This window comes from Photinus pyralis, unplaced genomic scaffold, assembly GCF_008802855.1.
Source record: "Photinus pyralis isolate 1611_PpyrPB1 unplaced genomic scaffold, Ppyr1.3 Ppyr1.4_LG2, whole genome shotgun sequence".
In the NCBI taxonomy this organism is placed as follows: domain Eukaryota; kingdom Metazoa; phylum Arthropoda; class Insecta; order Coleoptera; family Lampyridae; genus Photinus; species Photinus pyralis.
In genome coordinates, this window is record NW_022170403.1 from 14,507,005 (window position 1) to 14,528,443 (window position 21,439).

General features: G+C 35.4%; 3 protein-coding genes across 5 annotated transcripts in view; 2 read left to right on the top strand and 1 right to left on the bottom strand.

Annotated features, from left to right (window-relative positions):
• LOC116163551 (nose resistant to fluoxetine protein 6-like) overlaps window positions 1-21,439 on the bottom strand; it is a 39,286-nt gene that overhangs the window by 15,654 nt on the left and 2,193 nt on the right. The window contains exons 2-7 of the mRNA XM_031477540.1: window positions 19,457-19,684; window positions 19,200-19,402; window positions 4,961-5,148; window positions 3,618-3,700; window positions 2,910-3,163; window positions 330-490 (exon numbers count right to left, since the gene is read on the bottom strand). Of these exons, the coding sequence (XP_031333400.1) occupies window positions 330-490; window positions 2,910-3,163; window positions 3,618-3,700; window positions 4,961-5,148; window positions 19,200-19,402; window positions 19,457-19,684 (1,117 nt within the window). The remainder of the gene's footprint in view (window positions 1-329; window positions 491-2,909; window positions 3,164-3,617; window positions 3,701-4,960; window positions 5,149-19,199; window positions 19,403-19,456; window positions 19,685-21,439) is intronic.
• On the top strand, window positions 12,659-13,732 carry LOC116163557 (larval cuticle protein A3A-like). Its single transcript, XM_031477555.1, has 3 exons — window positions 12,659-12,774; window positions 12,836-13,017; window positions 13,074-13,732. Exons 2-3 carry the CDS (start codon window positions 12,916-12,918, stop codon window positions 13,668-13,670), a joined length of 699 nt encoding a protein of 232 aa, XP_031333415.1. The 5' UTR covers window positions 12,659-12,774; window positions 12,836-12,915; the 3' UTR covers window positions 13,671-13,732.
• Window positions 17,153-18,230, top strand: LOC116163559 (larval cuticle protein A2B-like). Of its 3 annotated transcripts, XM_031477559.1 has the most exons (5): window positions 17,153-17,184; window positions 17,235-17,362; window positions 17,422-17,534; window positions 17,583-17,615; window positions 17,665-18,230. In XM_031477559.1, exons 4-5 carry the CDS (start codon window positions 17,604-17,606, stop codon window positions 18,223-18,225), a joined length of 573 nt encoding a protein of 190 aa, XP_031333419.1. In that variant the 5' UTR covers window positions 17,153-17,184; window positions 17,235-17,362; window positions 17,422-17,534; window positions 17,583-17,603; the 3' UTR covers window positions 18,226-18,230. The 3 variants fall into 3 exon arrangements, with proteins under 3 accessions (XP_031333419.1, XP_031333417.1, XP_031333418.1); XM_031477557.1 differs by having other exon boundaries at window positions 17,161-17,362; XM_031477558.1 differs by having other exon boundaries at window positions 17,161-17,362; window positions 17,422-17,530.

Here is a 21,439-nt window from a genome sequence, read left to right on the forward strand (position 1 = left end):
TGTGGGAGTAAAGTAATCTTAATCCTCGAAGTGGAAAAAAATGTATAAGTATATTACTTATATTGTATGCAAAGTAAGGATATAAGTATATATTTACTTGCTAAATAGAATAGGGATTATCCCCTGATGTATCGCGCAAACAAATTGTTCATGTTGCCTCCCTTGATGGCACAGTAAATTTTTCCCTTTTCCAAATTCATTTCATAAAACAATGATTCCGTTGTGCACTGCACCATTTTAGGTAGGTACAACAGAATGGCGAAACCTTCCGACAGAATACCTACTTACGTACGCAGAAAGTAGTAGTTAGATAAATATATCGCACTTACCTGAAAATCCTATTACGTAGTCTATCTAAAAATCTCAAGGAACCGTGTAGTTGTAAATCCTTTAGTACAGAATGGGTGGTCAGCAAACCGCTTATCAACATAAAGCAGTCCGTATATACAATTGCAGTTCGTCCTATGACAGTCCACTGTTGACTAAAAACCTAAAATATATTAACATTACAATGTACTGTGCAATAAAATATGTGTCTTAGGTTCACTCAGGTTAATTAGGTATATGGGTTAATGGAAAAACTTTCTAATTTCTATAATAATATAATATTCATATATTTCTCCCAATATCATTCAAGAGGGTATAGGAATGGGATCGTGATTTTACCTACCGTACAGTAGTGTAAAAAGAAAACTTTGAAAAGGAAATATGACACCACAAAAATATACTGCATCTGTTCATACTATCTATTACTTATAATTTTCCGTTTTTCAAAACAGTAGAAATCGACAAAATAAAAAGGTTCATTTTACATTAAATCAGATATGCCTTGGAATTAACTAAAAAAACAGCGATAACTTTACATTATTTGCCTTTGAAATTTAAATTTAAATTGAAATTTAACTGAAGAGAAAGTTTTATGCCCACTAAGTAACCTCTTTATTTAGTGTGAAGTAGTACCCAAATGGGCCGATTCCAAACAGTACCAACTACCATAGTAGACAGAAGTTTGAAAGAACAGGCATAGTGTTAAATAACTGCAAGTGCAATAACGTTCAAAATGTCCGTCAAAATCATCATGAAAACGAAAATACCTACATTCAACATTTTGGCAGCAGTAGCGAAAAACCCGAATTAAAGTTTAAGAACAATATTCTTCCTCAAATCTATTTCTTTTTCTTCGATTATGTAGGCTCTGGTTCCGGAAAATGATAAACAAATAGTATCTCATGGAGATGCAGCATTGCATTCTTCTAAAAACATTACCCAATAGACGCTTTTTCTTGCGTCGGCGTTGGTTAGTTGAAACAGAATTAAATATGAAAATCGTTCGACGTGCGACGTCAAACAAGGATAACTTAATAGTAGGTAGATGCGATGCGCTTGTAGTTTGTTCAAAGGTTCCAAAGCATCACTGATTTATAGAAATGTAGTTTTTTGGTTTTTCGATGTTGGCGCCAGAGATGCCCCAGCCGCTATCTTGATCTCGATCCGATCAGTGTGTCAACAAGACGTGTGCAGCCCTTTATAAATATCGCTGGTTTTGGTGTTCTTTCTGAAAGACACCATGCCTTTTGTGAAGAAGGAAATGATTGTCCTAGCTCAGTTATATACTAGACCTAGTGGAAAAGTCATCAGATTAAAACGCGTACTGCATAGCGCGCCGCCGCGCCAGAACACACGCCGCTTCGGCGGTAAATATCTTCCTTATTACATCATGAACATGTACTTTTCCGTGCATATTTAGATTCGTCACAAAATTTCGCGTCTAATGAGACCCGTCTCATTTAAGTAAGTCTTGATACAAAAACCTTCGCTAGCTCAGAAAAACTGAGTCTGTCCATAAGAGCCCATGTTAAAATACCCTGCTTTTACTGTCAAATATCTCAGAAACGGCACATAGGAACACTTTTTTCTTTTGACCATTAGAAAGTGCGTCTCTCAGAGAATAAGTGACCAAATTTTCACCAACTTCTTGTTACTTTTACCTAGGCGCTCTAACTACTTTAAAAACAGGAAATTATAAGTAAGTATAGTATTGTGCAGTATTATGCAGTGCAGTATTTTTTCTCTAAAAAAAAAGTATTTTGACTTTTGTTCTAAAATAATTAGGGGAGCTAGTAACTGGCTATAAAGAATTACCGTCGCGCTAGGCACCACCCTGTATAGGTAAAGCAAAGAAAAATAAACTTAAACATCTTCTAAAGGAAACTATACGGTTTGACTCTGGCTTCTGCTTCAGCGCAAATCTAAATATCAATATCAAGCAAAAATTTGTCCAGAGCAATGCGCATCTACTACGTTTTGCGAAATATGGAGGAGAAATAGCGTAAAATCCAACGAGAAATACCGAAGAGCACCATTTTCAGAATTGTTAAACGTTTTTGAGATGGCAGCAAACTTTGGGACAATAAACGTTACATTTTGACGTCCTGGACGGGACCCCTTAAAAAGATGGCCCTAATATTCAGAAAACGAGAGTAGGAGGTACTGATACACATTGGTCTCAATATAGGACAATTATTGAACGTTGAAGCTGAAGTGATTTTTTTACCATATATGCCTAGCAATTACAGCGATTGCATCAAAAAAATTTAACAAAAATTTATTTGAAGGAATATGAGATTCAGGTAACGTCTTCGTACAATATACCTACGTCTAGTTGTGACTTGTCAATAATACTATGCGATCAAAAAGGAGTTGCTGTCGAGTCACCTTTGAAATTTTTGTTTACATGGGAAATCGTTAACTTGAATTTCCAAAGGCGACTCGACAGCAACTCATTTTTGATCGCCCGTTATTAAAGCTGGGTAGGTACTCATTTTTTGCAATGAATTGCATTTCTCTTTTTTTTTCTGCTGATAATTGCACATGCATGAAGTTGAGCAATAACATCCTTATATGCTTACCTCAATTGTAGCCGTTCTATTAATGTATGGATTATACATTAAAGCCAGCGATTTATGGCACATTAGTAAAGCTATTGCACTTATGGCACGTATTCCGTGTACTGCTTTTATTTCGCCATCTTCCTTCTTTGCATATTTTGTGCAGTTATTATTGTTATTATTCACATTTATAGTCTCGTCACCATTGGAAATATGTTTTAGTCTCTTCCAATTACTTTGTAAAGCAAAACTGAAAAGTATTCGCATAAATTTACCTGTAAACAAGAAAGAAACTTTACTCATTCAAAACGAAGTACAAACCCCTTCCATAGCAATTCGACGAGAAAAAATCGCCAAAAAATTCAAATAAAAATGTTCTCGTTACAATATTGGTGCTGTATTGGATGTTGAGATTTTTGTTTCAACGAGGTATGATTAAACATAAAATACCAGTTTTCTATATTATTATCAACAATTTTTTTACATCTTAATCAAGTAGACTGTGTTGAATTAAAAAAAGCAAACAAAATATATTCGAGACGACAAAACAATTATAATTATGTCCATTTAACCAATTCTCTATCTTTAATAATAAGAAAGTTAACCATGCTATCCCTCGCAACCTGAGAACACTGTCTACCTGTTATACAGTGCACCACTATTTAACTTTGTTTTATCTTAAGGTAAAAACCGTCTGTTTGTATTTATTAGTTTTAGTGATGGACTTACCTTCATTGTTGCTCAAGATTTCCTGGTTGTTCGCCAATAAGGTAGAAACTATAACAACCAGCAGTAATGTCATAAAAAACGCCCTAAAAATAAGCACACAAATCATTGACGTATTTTACATTAAAACACATAGGTACAATATACATTTTTAAATCTGTTGGGTTTATCTTATTTTTTAAAATTTTTTTATTGCTGTACCTGTATTGAATGTTTCTAAATTTATTAATCCTCCTGTATTACCTAGTTTTATTTCGTAGAAGTGTGTTTCCTGAGCCATGTCGAATGGGAGCCGCACTAATAAGTGAAAATACATGTACTTACAACTATTGTGGTAAAATAATAAGTCAAACCTAGAGGCTATACTAGCATATTTTCATAATGGGGATGTCGCCACATTTACACAATCTCATCGTTCGTGCGGCCGAAGTAAACACTAAAATAAATCTTTATTTAATTGGCCTACCTCAAGAAATTTATTTCAGCAATTCTTTAAACTAATATTTAAACAAAAGATTGTCAAAATATGCCATGCTCTGAAAAAAAGTTACTTTATATTGATAAACCACATTTTCACCCCTCTCTTCTCCTTATTTTTCAAGACCGAGAACAATTAATACCTACATAAGAGCATTTTTTTCCAAACTTTCCAATTTGTGGAACTGCTTACAAAATTTAATTTGATTTAACATTTCAGGGAAAATCTCGTTTTTCTATTTTGGCTTGCTTTTTTAGTATTCTAGCGATGATTGTTCGAAACTAAAAATAATTTTCAGAATGTTCTCTTTCTTCACCCCACCGCTCTATACAACCGCATATCATTTTTCCTTAACTACTACTTAGGAAACATTATACCTACAGAGTTATCAAATGATGTTCCTGATTTCGACTGTCATTATAACCAGGTTAATATGTTTTAAGATCACTTTCGTTGGTACCTACTACGACGGGAAAGAAAAACTCATTGTTTTGTTTACGTTAGTAAATTGGCCTCCAAGATCTCTTGATAGCATACCCCCTGTTTTTTCCTGGTGGGGACACATCAGAGATGAAGTGTATGTACCTACACCACCATTACCAGAACGCAAACCAGGTCGTGGCAACATATGTATCTTAGTTATACTTATCAGTTTGTAGAAATTTTCGAAGCAATTTACGTAAGGGTAAGAATCGTTGACATTAAAGTTTTACCAATTCACAAAGCTACCCTGACAACACTAGGCTTTATAAAGGGTTACCAAAACCCGCGAACTTCATACCGGCTATCAGTCAATGTTTTCTTGGAGGAGGACGAGTGCAACCACAAAACATCACCATGACACGAGATTTTTATATATTAGATTTACCTTGCAACGTAGTCTCCGAAACTTAGCGGCCGAGAACCTTGATTTGCTCTCCTGCACATGTTTTCACGAACTTTTGCCTTTATCCCGAATTCCGTTTTTAGAGATACCTCCAATTCCTTTGCAGTACACTCCGATGGAATGCAAATTCCCCATTTGATTGTCGTAAAGTCAGGGACGCGATGTTGTGGCTAAAACAAAGGTTCAGTTTGAATAGCGTGGTTGACGCTGCCAAAATAATAGGAACGGATTATGTTCTCAATCAATCTGTTCGGTTTTCGACAAGTGGCTTGTAGAATTTGCTTTCTCTCCATCCTCCCTCCACTGTACCTAAATTAAAAACCAAGATACAGATCCTTAGTAAGTAGACAGTTACAATCACAGTAGTGCTGGTCACAATATTTATAGAGTGCCATCCGTTATTTCCAAAACTGAAAGTGAAGATTTTTCTTGCCCAGAGATAAGAAATCGAATTCAAAGAACAAACTAAATATATTATAGACTGTAAGAATAGTTAAGGCCTCGGAAGGACGGACGGACAGAGAAAGTGCCTGCAATACCGCACCCAAATTCGTTGGAAAATCCGCTAAAAATAATGGTAGATGTCTGTTTTATATAATTGAATGCCCATAATTGTTTTTCCTAATTTATACCTCTTGTTGATGTAACTGTCTTTTTGCTTTAGGATTTTTGCAGTAGGAAGTACATAAAAGATTTGGTTCTAGTTTTGTCAGTTTAAATTACAAACACACCAATAAATTTTATTTTCATTTCTAAATGTATCCCTGCTGGACCAGTTATACCCATGCATCAGGTGGCCATTTCTGACTCCAATTTTGGCGAGAAACAAATAGCTGTCTCGCTCTTTAATATTAGGGACTGAAAGGAGCAAAATTCAAACAGTTACAAAATTTCTAATCGTTATATCTATCCACCTAACAGATAACACCGCCAAAAATAAATATAAATTTTAATCAAAAACATATTTACCGCCTCTTGATGTTAAATAAAATTTAACGCGCGCAAAAGAATGGTATTAATGTACCAAAAAAATCACACAACAAAAAATTCACAATTAATAAGAATAACTTTACCAATCCCCTTGGTTTGGGTTCACTTATCGTTCATAAAAAATACACACATTGGTTGGTTGCGCCGCTTGACCTCACATTCCTAGGAACAAAAGGGACTGGACTGACAAATTTGGAGATTTCATTCCTACTATTTGAATAAGTATTCAGTGGGGTGCAGAAACAACGTCGGATTAAGTCGAGATTACATCCGTTAGGTGCGCTCTTAAAAAACTTGAATTTTTACATCGGTCCCATATTTTTCCGATGCCGGGGAAAGGCGTAATTAATTAAAAACAGTTTTAATTTGTTTGAACGTATCGAAGGTATGAGCTTATACGAACTCCCCAGTGTTCCCCTACTCGAAATGGACGTTTAGATAAATAGAAAACGCACTATGAAAGGATCTTTTGCCTTTGCATCTTCGCAAGCTACTTTTTGTAAGTAGCGAAATTTTGAGCTTTGCCATAAATTTACTTTTGTAACCGTACCGTATTTACATCACCGATTTTTTGCATTTTAGTGGTTAAGCGAAAGTACACTTTTTGGCCTGTTGTGTTTCAACCATATTAAATATCGATATTTTCCGTAAATTTCTTTCGTTTTCATACTTTTAATTTTTGTTTTTGGGTTAAGTTTACCGCGCCATTTTGTTTTTTTCTTGCACAGTAACTTCTACATTTCCGTTTAAATTGAACGGTAAAAGTTTTTTTTTGTTACTTTCCGTTTCCGTAAGATGCAATTACATACTACACAAATGCAATCCAGAACACAATCCAGCTTGCTTAAGTGGAGATCCTAAAGAAACAATCCACTAATGGCCATTTTAACAGGGCAGTGATGGTTATTTTTCTTTTTATTATCTAATGTGTGTAAAATAAAATTTGTCAACATAGTTGTGTGTTAATCGGACCCTTTATTAACGACACACAGAGAAGTTTCATGTTTAAGTTTTAATTTTATTTGGTTCTCGCCCAAAGTTCATTTTAGGTGTTAGCCAAAATTTATTAACAGTCTGGAATGTAAAGATCTTGATAATGGTGAGAGTTAAATGTGCTCTTTGTGGAACGCTAGGCCAGGTAGAATTATACAGGGTGTTACATATTAGAAGTATGAATAAAATGGCGAAATTGCTTCTTTAATTTTGTTCTCAGCAACCATAAGAGTTACAAAAACTAGTGGCACGTCTATGAATAAGTTTTGGGGAACGCTCTTTCCGATTTTGCAAAAAATTTAAAATTCCTACCACGAACGGGTGCACGCCTACATGATGGGGGCGCGAAAAGAAACTCTAAAAACAATTTTTAAAAATTCGAAACAGATTTCACTGCGATCTTGCCCGGACATCAAAAATGAAGAGAATTTCACGAAATTTTATAGGACATACCTGATTTATCAAATAGTTTTTTAAAATCAATTTTCAAACAAAAGTTATACTCATTTGAAAATTGTTCCATGGGGTCACAGACTTCCCTCACCCTAGTGATTCACCTAATTTCGCATGAGTAGTTATTTAAAAATGTCGGAAATAACAGGAAAAAGTAACGATTTACGTCGATATAACTTTTGCCAGTTTTTTGTGCAGAATGTGCTAGCTCGAATTTTGTAACCGGGAGTCGGTATGTTATGACAGTCCAGCATAACAGATTTAATTGGTTGACTACAACCAATCACATTACTTAAAATTGATTTATATATTAATTTAAAAGTTAATTCATTTTTTAACGACACGATCTGCTGTAGAAACAAAATAATTACTTGGCAACTTTGCAATTTTAATGGAAAAGAAAAATTGAGTGTAGTAAACTTTTCAACCTAGGTTCAATTGGATGCATTCGAGGATGCAATGAAAACGCAAAAGGTCTATCTTCCGTACTAAGCTTCCGTTTATGTAAAATTGCACATGTAGGTACAGATAGGTATTGATAATGTCAAAATTATGAAAAATGTTTCCTTATTTATGCTCGACTAATTAATTCGATGCAAATATCGTCTAAGAAGAATGTAAATGAAACCTATTAGAACAATGGTGATAGTAATACAAGAAATCTTACTAACATCAAGGTTTTAATTACATATGCACCATTGTAATAAGAATGATCAGAGATGGTGATAGCAATTGAAGTCGGTCACTTAGGAATGCATAACGTATACCGCCTTTCTTAGTTTTGTTTTTTAACATATAGTCAATTACATAATAAATAAGCATTGAATAAAAAATTAAATATAAGTCAATTATATGCAAGTAAAATTAGGTGAGCAGTTTAATAAAAGCGTGACCGTGCTATAAACATAATGTGAACACTTCGTGCTTTAATTTTGCAGTGCAATTCCAGTTAACTGTATTTTGAAATTTCTCTTCAACTTGCAATGACCTATTACTAATACATGGGCGCGATATCTTATTGCCCATCGATACGTCTAGAGCGACATATGATGCAATCGTCAGTCAATAAATAATATACGCCGCCTATTTAAAAAGTAGAGCAAATAATTAAAGTTACCACGATTGGCAAATTATGGAATTTTAACGGTAGTGTATTAATTTTTTTGCGCACATTAAGACTACCACTTGTACACCGCCAAATTATCTACTCAAACTAAAAATGACTTCATCAACCCTTGTTTAATAGCAACTTGATTTTGTTGTTAACGTTGAACGCCATATATGGGATAGATATGTAACTGAGCAAACATTAATTTACAACTTCAAAATGATATGAGGAATAAGTACTTCCACTGGAACTACTTTAAAAACGTCGTACCTGGGTACATATCTTCGCTAACATTGAATAAGTAATCAGTAATCACTTAAACAATGTCGCTAATAAAATGTCCATTAAAGACTGTACGGATGGTACCAGCTAAAACTATTGAGCTTCTCTGTGCCTAAAATGACATAGGTACGTTTAAAAGGTTTAGGATTTTTTAATGCTCTATAAATTATATTAAGTTATACAACAACATGTAGTGGATTTAAGCAATTTTGTTAAATACCCAGACATAAATTTTGTAATGCATTGCCACCAATTCAAGAACCGGCGTATTCTCGTGAACTGGACCTATACCTACGACATTTATAAATTATAATAATAACAGGGGAATATGAACTAAATTACCCATAACGCTTACTTAGGTATATAATTTATGCTTAATTCAAATTCAACTAATTAGATGTTATCGTGACCGTATTTAGTTATAGTAACTTGTTTTTAAATATCAAGGAATTCGTATTAGGAGTAAAAAATAGTGACCTATTAAGTTTTAATACAATTACACTCGTCTCAGTTTTAACCCGGCTATTTTGAGTCATTATGTTCCGTAATAAAATGACTTCATTTTAAACTAGGTACCAAATCAAACGAATTACCTACAGCCCTTTGCAAAAAATAGACGTCGGAAATATTCCATGAAAGACAAATTGTTTTATTGTACATAAACAGAAGTATACAATGTGTTATACGTATATATTAGAATATGTAAAAAAAATTGGATGGTAGAGGGGATCTAAACAAGCACTTTTTACAAACAAACCGAGGGTTTAACGTCCTTCGTTTGGGAGCCACCATCAAGAAAGTGGTGAAATTTTCATTTCTTCTTCGACTAAATGAATCTGTAATTAGTTTTTGTAAATTCGAAAAAAATTCCACTGCAATTCTTGGCGAGACAACGAAAATTTGTTCTCTGCATGTGCATACTTGATGGGTTACCTATAAGGGTCTGCGTGTGTGCGATGCATTTGACGTGTTTTCAATCCGATTTTATTAGAAGCATCATCAGTTAAAATTTTAGAAAAAAATGATCCACAATTAAAAAAGTTTATTCCCTAAAATTTCAAAAAAATCCACCTATAAATAAAAAAGTTGGGTCTACGCATGCTCAATCTATTTTTTAACACGTGCATATAATAAATGATGGCATCAAGTACCATGGCTACCAACAACGCCAATTTCTTCTCCATCATAGCGTCTAGCCATTTCCTCAGTCAATTTATGGTTTATATCAACATTTTGGATCAGTTTTGGATCTCTCTGATCCTTCAGTGGTACAAGACTCGACGTCATATAGCGAAAAACGTATGCAAATAGCTTTGATGGTCATTCGATAGTGAAATAGACAAACAAACGGACAACCACAATGGCGCATTTTTAAATTTTTTTGTTGGAAATGCCGCTGCTTTACTCCTCTTTTATCTGAACGCGGTGGAATAATAAATATTCTTGTCCGGTTAAGGATAATTAATGAATGCATTATTATGACATTTCTAAAAATGTCTCGGAAAATTTTGAATATAATTAAGACGCCCAGCTTAGCACGGTTAGGTTCTCCGATCGTTTCCATGGCAACAATATTGTTTTCTGTGTTGAACTTGATTTTATTTCGCGCTCTCCGTCCCATTTATAATAAGAATACCAGATGTCATTAGAATCCACATTCATTTGTTTGACTTTATCTACAATTCCCGTTAAAGCGGTGACAAGAGAGACTTAGTCTTCTCATTCAAAACCATTACAGTGCCAATTTAACATTGCTATAAAATAAAATTTTACAATTCTATAAAATAAAGTTTTGTATTATACACGATGAGAGTTAATTCACTCAATGGTTAAAACATCATTTTATATAATAAATAAATTAAATAAATATAGCAAACGAGCTCCTGGGTATGGCTATAGCATATGCAAAACCAAATTTTAAATCTGATGTTAGTTTCGCTTTTATTTAAAATTATATGTATGAAATTTCATTTAATTGCTTCCATAAATAAGGAAGTTGGCACTGCGCATGCGCAATACCAAATTTTGAAACTGGCGTTAAATTTGCTTTTATTCCAAGTGGCTATGTATCAAATTTCATCTCCACCTCCATAAATAAAAAAGTTTGCAATTAGGTCTGTAAATGGTCGAGATGCGCAAAGGGCACTGTGAATGCTGATCGATTAAGCTCAACTTTTGGAATTGCGGTTCATATAGCTAAAGCTATACGCACATTGAATTTCATGCAATTCGGTTCATAACTCACGGAGATGTCAAAAGGGCCTTCCTTATTTTTTGGACCACATTGCCAATTCACGAATTCCGATCTACCAATTTGGTAAAGAATCCACCTGCTTAATTTCATCGTAATCGGTCCATTCCTTTATGAGTTATCGTGCTAACGGACGGACGGAAGGACAGACGGACAGACACCGCAAAATTATAAACTCGCTAGGAGCTCGTTAATAACTATTTCATCATTGGATTAACCGTATAATCAGCATTTATGAAAATGGAGCTGTATCAACTCTTTCTTCCTTCTTATAACACAGTGACGTGGGCTTAGTCCTCCTCACTCGTTTAAAGATAAGATAACTTGATTTGGGGGGTAAACAGCTACTTACACTAGCTATATGTATACACATAGGTTGAGCAGCGTGTACAGTAATGTATTGACGCGAACATTCCAGACATCCCGATAGACATCCAGCGACCATGAAGGATTAATCACCCGCGATAAAGAAGAAGGCGAATGTGACGCAATTTTTCCAAGAAATATGACGTGTTTTGTTTTAAAACATTCGATAAGACTCGCGACCATTGGGGAACACTCGAGTTTACTATACCGGGTAAATATTCCAAAGCCGAACATAGAGAATTAACATGGGAAAAAGGTTTTTTGCAGATTGCTGTTCCCCATTTTAATTTCGAGGGTTTATAATGACAAGTATAATGACGAGAGCCGCACTATATCCCTTGAAACTACTTTTTGCGATGCAAGCAAGGTAGACCCGTTATGTCTTATCAGTAACGTAAAAATACACGTGCTTTCTTTAATGTATAACAAAATGTATACAAGGTGCTGATAAATCATATGGGTAGTTTCTAATTTCAAAAAATCGGCCCTGTACTATCACCGAAGAAGTACTGTTATGCCAAAAAAAAATACAAGGATACGCACCAAGCTGCAAATGGCAAAAGCACGAAATCGATAGACGGTTTATATTATTTATATCGCGTGATGCTGATGAAAACCGATCGGCACATGACATTAGGTTGCACCCCAATTCCTCATTTCCTATTTCGGTCTCAGTACCGAACATTACATTACACATTGTTGGCTATTTTTGGATATAATATAACAAAGTGATATGAATTTTTTGTGTAGAACACACAATTAACATGCCAAAATACAATTTGTAAAATACCACAATTTGACACCCCTTGAATTGGCGGTTTTAGAATGGTCTAGCTATATGTATACACATCACACCCGAGCCATTGTTTAAATACTATTTAAACAATGCCCGAGCCTACACCTATAGGTACCTACTTGAAATACGACTGCCGCGATTTTTTGTTCCTAGTCTTGAACTGGTGAAGGGAAAATAGCGTATGTATTAATGGTTTCTATAACATCCCTTTGGTCTGCAATAACAAAAGTATTTTTTAATACTTTCAAAAAATGATTGTGATGACAGTGCGTTTGATTGATTTCTTTCATTAAATTGATACATATTCACGTCAATTTTTTAAATGCGAGACCTTTACTTTTTGCTTATCAATAGATATTATATTATGTCGTTTGCAGTAATTAAATGAACCAATACATCGAGATAGAAACGTGTACTTTCCCACATTTAGTAAATCATTATAAGTAATTCATGAATGAAACACGTAAAACGCTTTATGTGTGATACATAAATCGTGCAGCTAAATGCACCTTGAAATGAAAAGAAGAAGTAGATCATAATGAGATCATAAGAACAAGGTAATACAAAAGTGAACCCCTTCTGCATATATTGTTAACCTATGATTTACCCACATCAAAGACAGTGAAAGTGAGGCGGGTCCTCAACACAAACCCGAGAGTTATGCCGAATTATGAATCAAGTTTTTGGGGGTATCGTTAATGCGAAATATTGCACAATATCTGCGGCCGTATGTATATAAAGCAATTCCACAATTCAATTGTATCATTACCAGTTCAATCATCATAAAAATGTCTCTTAGGGTAAGTGAATTACTTTTACGTTATACCATCCGGAAAATTTAAATAATTAATTACAGTATATTGTATTCGCCGCCTTTGTCGCTGTGGCTAATGCTGGAGCAATTGGATATAATTTACCTGCGGCTCACGTGCAATACGCTGCTGCCCCAGCAGTGACATACGCCGCGGCCGCTCCAGCTCATTACGCCCACGCTCCAGTGCACTATGCTCACGGTCCCGCCGTCGCTTATTCTCATGCTCCCGCTGCATATGCAGCTCCAATTGCAAAAGCTGTTGTTGCCGAAGAGTACGATGCCAATCCCCAATACTCGTACGCTTACGATATTCAAGATGCTGTAACTGGTGATAGCAAAAACCAACACGAGACCCGCAACGGAGATGTTGTCAGTGGAAGCTACTCCGTTGTTGATCCAGATGGTGTCAAAAGAACCGTTGAGTACACAGCTGATCCTCATAACGGATTCAATGCAGTGGTCCACAGAGAACCGCTTGGTGTTGCCGTTAAAGCTGTAGCGCCAGTAGCAGCTCCATTAGCCTATGCTGCACCTGTAGCTAAATATGCAGCAGCTCCGGTTGCATATGCTGCACCTGTCGCCAAATACGCAGCAGCTCCCGTAGCTTATGCTGCACCCGTAGCTAAATATTATCACTAGGTTTAATGAATCGATCTGGTCTTGTACATAACTTATTATAAATAAATATTTATGAACATAAACGTACTCGAATCCAGTTAACTTCTACAATCAAATTTCCTTCTCAGCAACATGCGGTAGTTAATGTCATATATGTCATTATAAAACATCTTAAAATTCTGAATTTAATTTAAATGTCAATAGTAAGCTTAGGTCTCCCGTCGTTGCCGTGGAAAAAATATTGTTTTATGTTCTATACCATTTTGTTTCGTACTCCGTGTCCCATTTCTGATAAAAATGACAGATGGTAATAGAATGCACAATCATTTGTTTCTCTTTGTATCTGCCTTTACGTTTAAAGAGATAATTTTAACCACTCTTACTGCTAAAGAAAGGTTTAGCCTACTCATTTAAACCTACTGAAATGTCAGTTTCGCGCCTGCTATAAAATACAATTCCAAAATCGACCTGCCAACGATAATCAACGAACGGTAAACGAAAACTGCAAGCCAGAGCTATACGTTTTAGAAGAAACAGCGAATTAACTGACCAAGCGGTACCATTCCAGTCCGAAGGACCATTAGATCCAGAAAATGCCGCCGAACAATCAACGCCAAGCTGTGACGTCTGCAAACAAACATTCACAACCAAACAAGGTTTAACTGAAATCGCCAAGCAAGTTCGAGAAGCATCGTCTACACTCGGAATGTCAGAACAAGAGAGGGATAATAAATAAATAAATAAATATATGGCAGAAAACATACGAAAACCACGAAAATACACATAACATCAACTCGGAAGTATTTAAAGAAGGCGTAACAAAATTTCAAAAATTTCTATTCAAGCGAACCAAGATCTCTCTGGACCTCAGCATCCTTCGGTGAAATTTTACAGACTTCGCCAACAAAACCTAAAGAGGAAAATTGTCAGCACAACAATCCCAATCTTGAACACACAACGATACCCTAAAAAAAGTGGTGAAATTTGAATTTCCTCTCTAATTTTTTTTTCAGCAACCATAAGAGTTAGCACAATTGGTGTCACGTGTTTGAATAGGTTTTGGGGTATGACTTTTCCGACTTTGCAAAAATTTTTTCAAATGTCCTACCGCGAAAGGGCGAACCCCTAAATGGGGGCGCGAAAAACATTCTGATTTCGACGAAATTTGGTAAATGGTTAATGGGGGCATTTGAACATGAAAATCACGAATCTGAAATTAGATTTTTCGAAAATGGAGAGAATTCCACGAAATTTGTTGTGTACATACTTGATGAGTTATGTAACAAAACTGTCGAAGAGTTTTTAAAAATTACTTTTCAAACAAAAGGTATACTCATTTGAAGATTGGTTCTTCGGGTCAGAAAGTGTCCCCCCGCCTACTATAGTGTGTCATTTAATTTTGCATGTACAAGTAGTTAGTTGGAAATGTCGCAAATAAGAAAAAAATACCGATTTAAATCGATATTATGATACTTGAAATAATGCTTACTGCATTTAAAAAAACTGTTAAATTTTGTTTTTTAACTCATTAAGTATGTACACAATAAATTTCTTGGAAGTAATTATATTCTTCATGGTACTCTAATGAAAGGTCTTAACGAAAGGAATTAATTTCCACCAGCCATAGCCCTCTTCCTTGACCTCTTATCGTGATCGGGTATATTCCCTTATATACCTCAATAACGTATTGTCGGAAGGGTGATTGAGACGTCTGCAAGAAATATATCCATTGGTGATGTCAAAACAAAAGCTATTTCGGTTAAATGCGCTTTATCTGCACAAGAGTTGTGCACAAGCTGTACTTGTTTGGTAATAAACGCAGAAAAAAATCAGATAAACCTCGACACCATAGCGAAAAAAGCATCAAGAAAATAACTCTTATTATAAAGATCTAGTAGGGAAGGATACACGGATGCACAAAATGGCGCATTTTTTTATTTTGGTGGAAATGCGTTAAAAATAAATTTGTCATTAAAAAAAGGCCCCTCTTGACCATGCCGAAGTACCCCACTGATCTGATTACAAATTTAAAATTGGCACGTAGATTGGTAGCAATAAACTTTTTATAATTTTGGCGTTCCAGACAAAATTTCCACCCCGTATACGTGCGAATAATCGGGTCATTAGGTACAGATCGGGTACAGACAATATTTTTCGGTTTCAATCTTCACAAATCATATAACGAGTAAGTTAATTGTCTGTACAAATGCTAACGTTTTTTTCGGCCAAATATGGCACAACACTTAAATGCCTAAGCCAGAAAAAATTAACTTCAGGAAAGTGTGGGGGTAGTTCAGTACGGTTCAGTATGGTCTTGTGTCGTATTTTTAAGTCTACTCAAAGATATTAAATGTATGTCTTGAAATTTTCAAAACTTATCTAAAATTTGACCTTTAGCAGTGCAATAAAATAATTATTTTGGTCTTAACAAGTAGTGAAATTGGGGAGCCCAATTTGGAAATTTCTGCACATTTTTGGTTCTAGTTTCAACAAACTCTTCATTTTAGATATAGGGATTAGAGATGTAACTACGCATTTTGAGAACAAGGGAAATTTCCACATAAAAAAAATACATTTTCAGATTTTCAAAACAGTCAAATGTTACATGAATTCCTGAGCAATTTTTGAACAATTGATATTAGGACAACAACTTATCTAAGCAAATACTGCCAAATGAGTATTGTTTGCAATTAGGGCAGATGAACATTTTTTCAGAAACTTTCCAATGAACTCTAATAATTGAAAACCTTTCGGATTACTACTACGGTCACTTACTTACATCAAATTTTTTGCTTAGATTTGAGAAAAATGAATAACAATTAAGACATTCCATATCTAAGATAACTAGGTGTGAGTCGACGTCCGGTATAACGGAAGATAGTACAAAATTTTTAGATGAAAAAATAAAATCCGTGTGTACGAATTTTCAGAAATTCATTCCCATTCATTTCCCAGATAACAATTGACTCAGGTCATAAAGTGGACACCCTGTTTGATACCGCCAATTTAAACTTATTCAAGTAACGGTGGGATTATACAATCATTATCATTAGTTTACTAAATTCAGAAAGGTTTCGTTGGTTAGCAACGCGCAATCGGCGCAATAAACCTTTGATTATTATCTTTCTATTGGCTATTTCATAATGATTTTGATAGTGAACTAATGATAATGATTACATAAACACAGATACACTTCGATTATATCGCTTGCAATCTTATGAAATGACAATTTTCACAACATTTTAAAACTGCAAAAAATTCGAAAGAATAAGTTTAACCCGAGGTTTAAACAGCATTCGCATTAGTTGCTGTGATTGTTGTGGATTGTCACCAATATGATCCTTCAGTATGAAGTATGAACGTAAAGTGATTTTAATGGGTCGTTACTTTTCATATGCTGTTTTAAATCGTAAGGGTTGTGGTTTGTGGTTACATTGAAATGTTTCTGATTTTAAATAGTATAGACAAACACAAAAGTATAGAAATCGAGCGTAATCCGAAGTTTTAAGGATAAGTATTGTATACTCGTACATAAGTATGCAACTAATCGTAACTTTTAGTTGGATACATTTTCGGTTATTGTAGTGACATTATCCGAATAAAACTGGTTTATAATTAACTGGTAAAGTGCTTTTATCATGTAGGTTAGTACTATAGACGCCGCCTTAAAATAGAAAGAAGTAGATATATCATATTGAGATCAAAAGAGCAAGGTAATAAAACGTGAACCATTTCTGCATAATTGTTAACCTGCGATTTACTTACATCAAAGGCCGTGAAAGTCAGGCGGGAGTCACACTGCAAACCCTAGGGGTATTCCGAATTACTAATCAAGTTTGGGTGTATCATAGGTGCACATTATTGCACAATATCTTGGACATGTAGGTATATATATATAAAAGCTATTCAACAATTCAATTGTGTCATTAACAGATTGTTTCTCGTTATTAAGACATGGCTTTAAAGGTAAGGAAATCGCTGATTGTTCGCAAAAAAATTCATTGATTCATTGCAGTATATTATATTGGCCGCCTTTGTGGCTGTGGCTAACGCTGGCGCAATTGGATATGGTCTATCTGCATATGCTGGTGCTCCTGCAGTAACATACGCAGCATCTCCAGTTCACCACGCTCACGTCCCAGCTCACTACGCTCACGCTCCAGTGCACTATGCTCACGATCCCGCCGTCGCTTATTCTCATGCTCCCGCTGTCGGTATTGCTAAAGTAGCCGCTCCCGTTGCATACGCAGCTCCAATTGCAAAAGCTGTCGTTGCCGAAGAGTACGATGCCAATCCTCAATACTCGTACGCTTACGATATTCAAGATGCTGTAACTGGTGATAGCAAAAACCAACACGAAACACGCAACGGAGATGTTGTCAGCGGAAGCTACTCAGTTGTCGATCCCGATGGTGTCAAAAGAACTGTTGAATACACAGCTGATCCCCACAATGGATTCAATGCTGTCGTCCATAGAGAACCACTTGGTGTTGCCGTTAAAGGTGTAGCACCTGTAGCTAAATATGCAGCAGCTCCAGTGGCTTATGCTGCACCCGTAGCTAAATATTATCATTAAATTTATAATCCGTTTTTGTACATATTCCATTAGTAATAAATATATAGAAACATAAACACCTAATTTAAATCAATTGTTGTGGCTTCACCACTAATTGTTACAACTTAACATGCTACCTCAATCGTATTTGTGTTAACATACGAAGAAATTAGTGAGTGGTTTGTGGTTATAATAGGTGGTATGCTTCGTGAGCAAACAAATCTATACAACAGAGTATCGAAGGATCCAAAATTTTATTGAAAGTCTTATAAGAAGGTCTTTATTGGTCTTGACTTTAAATTCAACTCTTGGGTCAAGAAGAACCTATATACCAGCTTTAAAACTGTAACTCTTCAAGTGAAAAGTTTCGGGATGCGTTTTTAGCGCATTTTCCAACGAAGTTGGGTGCGCTATTGGAGCCACTTTCTCTGTCCGTCTGTCTGAGACCTTAACTACCCCTACCTGCCGCTAGTAAGGAAAAACATAGCGCACATAGCTATGGCTTTTTGGGAAATACTGATCAATTCATGGAAAATGCGCTCAGGTTACTCGCCTTTTAGGGCGAAAACCTTTTTACTTGTTTTTGTAATTGTGAACGGTTACTTATTATCTTGCTTTTTTTAACTTTACTACACTGTTCAATGCACACCACCAATATCCTTTAAATATTAATTGCCTATATTCCCACCCGACATCTACCGCATAAATTCGCTACAAAATCCCCTTCGGGAATATTCGCCCTTCAATACAATTGGGTCCTATTGGGGTGTAGAATGGAGTAAGGAGCTACAGAACCTCTTCTGTATAGATTAGGCACCTATGTCAAAGTAATAATAATAACAGCTTCAATTAGCACTTTTTTGAAAAGTGTCGGTGGCATGATTTTAGCTATCTAAATATTGACTCTTGAAGTTAATTTTAAGAAAGTTAACCGTAGAAGTTTAACGTCCAATCTCAATTTCATGCTGTTAACTAATACAACTAACAGTACTTACATCTTCGAAGGTACCTTTGAAGGGATAATACGAGTGAGCCAAATTCTTGTACTGCACGTAGTGTTCACTCCATACTGAGTCCAAGTTCAGCTCCGCCAAGCAATACTGAGCCTCGACCACCGATAAGCAACCGTCATAATCGCCAAATTGGTTAACGTTGCCGCTTAGAATTCCCGAAGGCAATTTGGCTGTCGCATCAAGCACTGCAAAGGGTTTTTGATTTGTATCGAAATGCAAATAGAAAGACTCATACCTACTCTTAAAAGCCCAGTATTCGTTTCTTTTCAAGCCTTTCTGGAATTTGTTTGTTGCGTTTTGACAGGATGTACTTAATAAACTGTTGTTGGACAGGAAATACAATTGAAACCTTTTCCATAACTTTATAATCGGTGCTTCAATATGGGCAATGGGCACTCCATCTCGCTTCGAATTTGTTCGTGCCGTAGCTGTGGATGTGTAATTTCGCAATCTCGTCGTCGATATGACTAAAAAAAGGTAGGTTATATCAAGGAGCTTAAAAATCGTTTTATTCAAAGGAATGTTGGCATGTTTGGTATACACAGACAGATTGAAGGTTAGCATCCCTTTATATGTGGTAACCGAGAAAGGAACTACTGAAAAGATTAAAAGTTTTGACATTTTTGAGGTGCGTAGTTACCAAACTATACATATCAACATTGTAACGTAAATTTAATTGCGTGATTTATTTATTTACAATTACTTAACAATAAATTTATAACAGTCTTGAAACAGTTATATCACACAATTTATAACACAATACGAGCGCATAGATATTGGAACTAACTCAGACCACAATTCAATTTGCTATAAAACAAACAACAATCATTCTAAAATGTTCTCAAAGTGCTCTAGAACCCTTTTGAATGTTATAAAACAAACACGTCATTTTTCTCGGAAACCCGCCATAGTTTCTTGTCGCCGATAACAAATTTTTCATTGCACCTCGATGTCGGTCGAGATTTCTAGAATATTCCCTACAATATTCTTGTATTTATAAATACAGGATGTAGAAATGGTTTAGGCACTATACGAATTTCAGTGCTCATTTCTTGACATCAAAATATGTTCTCCACTAAATAATGTAGAGCCAAGTTGTAAATACGTTTAAGATACGTATTTTCCAGAAAGAATGAGTCACATCGGGTTGAATTTGGGGACAATCAGAATTATTTAATTATTTCATGTTTGATTTTGTTTAAATAATTCCTTGGTTTATTTTGTTGTGGTAATCGTAAATTTAAATTGCGTATTAAAAGATTTAAACTTCTGGAAATTATTTACGTAGTATGTGTTGTAAATTTTTTTGTCATTTTTTTCTCCGGCTGTAGATAAGAAGTTTTCTTATCGCTGCAAAGTTAATTAGTTTCAAGATAAGGACATGTCATCGCCGTGTTAGAAAATACTGACAGGTGCCCGGATGATTAGGATTTTTTGAACTGAAAGGTTTAACTGTCACCTAAAGTCACATAATAAGTTTATTGTTAGATACCCGTTTAGTAGAAATAGGAAATACGAGTACGACCTCGAGTACGACCGAATTAAATGATTTATTACACAGCGGCCTACACGACTTTAAAAATTTGACATTGCCGTCATGTTTAAAATTTAACTGCAGGTTATTTTAAAGGTCAAGTTAGGCCAACAGTCCCGAAAATATTTTTGACGTCATATTTGGTGCCTGCATTATTGATATACTGCAAACCTTGGATTTCTGCATTTTAACCCTTAGTTTTTCACAGTTTCACAGAAAACCCGATTGAAAACCATTGCAAAGGGAATAGAATCTTATGCTGTTAACAGGCAATATGAACCAAATTTGACCCGAACGGTAGAAGATGAAATAGCCGCCCATACGTAATTATAGACGGCTGTGCCCATACATAGAGAAGTTGATCTGTCAGTAGGAACTGCGACAGATAATGGATATGTCAGTTTGATGCGTCACTGACAGACAATTCTGTCCTAAGATCTAGCGCGTGTGTCCCCACTAACATACAAATAAATATTACCTATGTACGTTTGAACCGCGCCGTTGTAAACCGGCGGATCAACATCTCTGCCAGCTTTGGGGTTGATTTTTGCGGTAAAAAAATGATTTTTCACGATTTCCAACAAAACTGAACCTTCTATCAAACACGTTAATGTAAAAGTTACTGTTGAGAGAAAGATCAACAACTGTTGTTTGATCCTTTTTACAACACATTTTCAACATTTTCCCA

Bases quoted from the DNA above. Each gene is read 5' to 3' on its own strand.
- LOC116163557 (XM_031477555.1), top strand. From the start codon at position 12,916: ATGCGAAATATTGCACAATATCTGCGGCCGTATGTATATAAAGCAATT. The intron at 13,018-13,073 runs GTAAGTGAATTA...AATTAATTACAG, and splicing joins TCATAAAAATGTCTCTTAGG to TATATTGTATTCGCCGCCTT.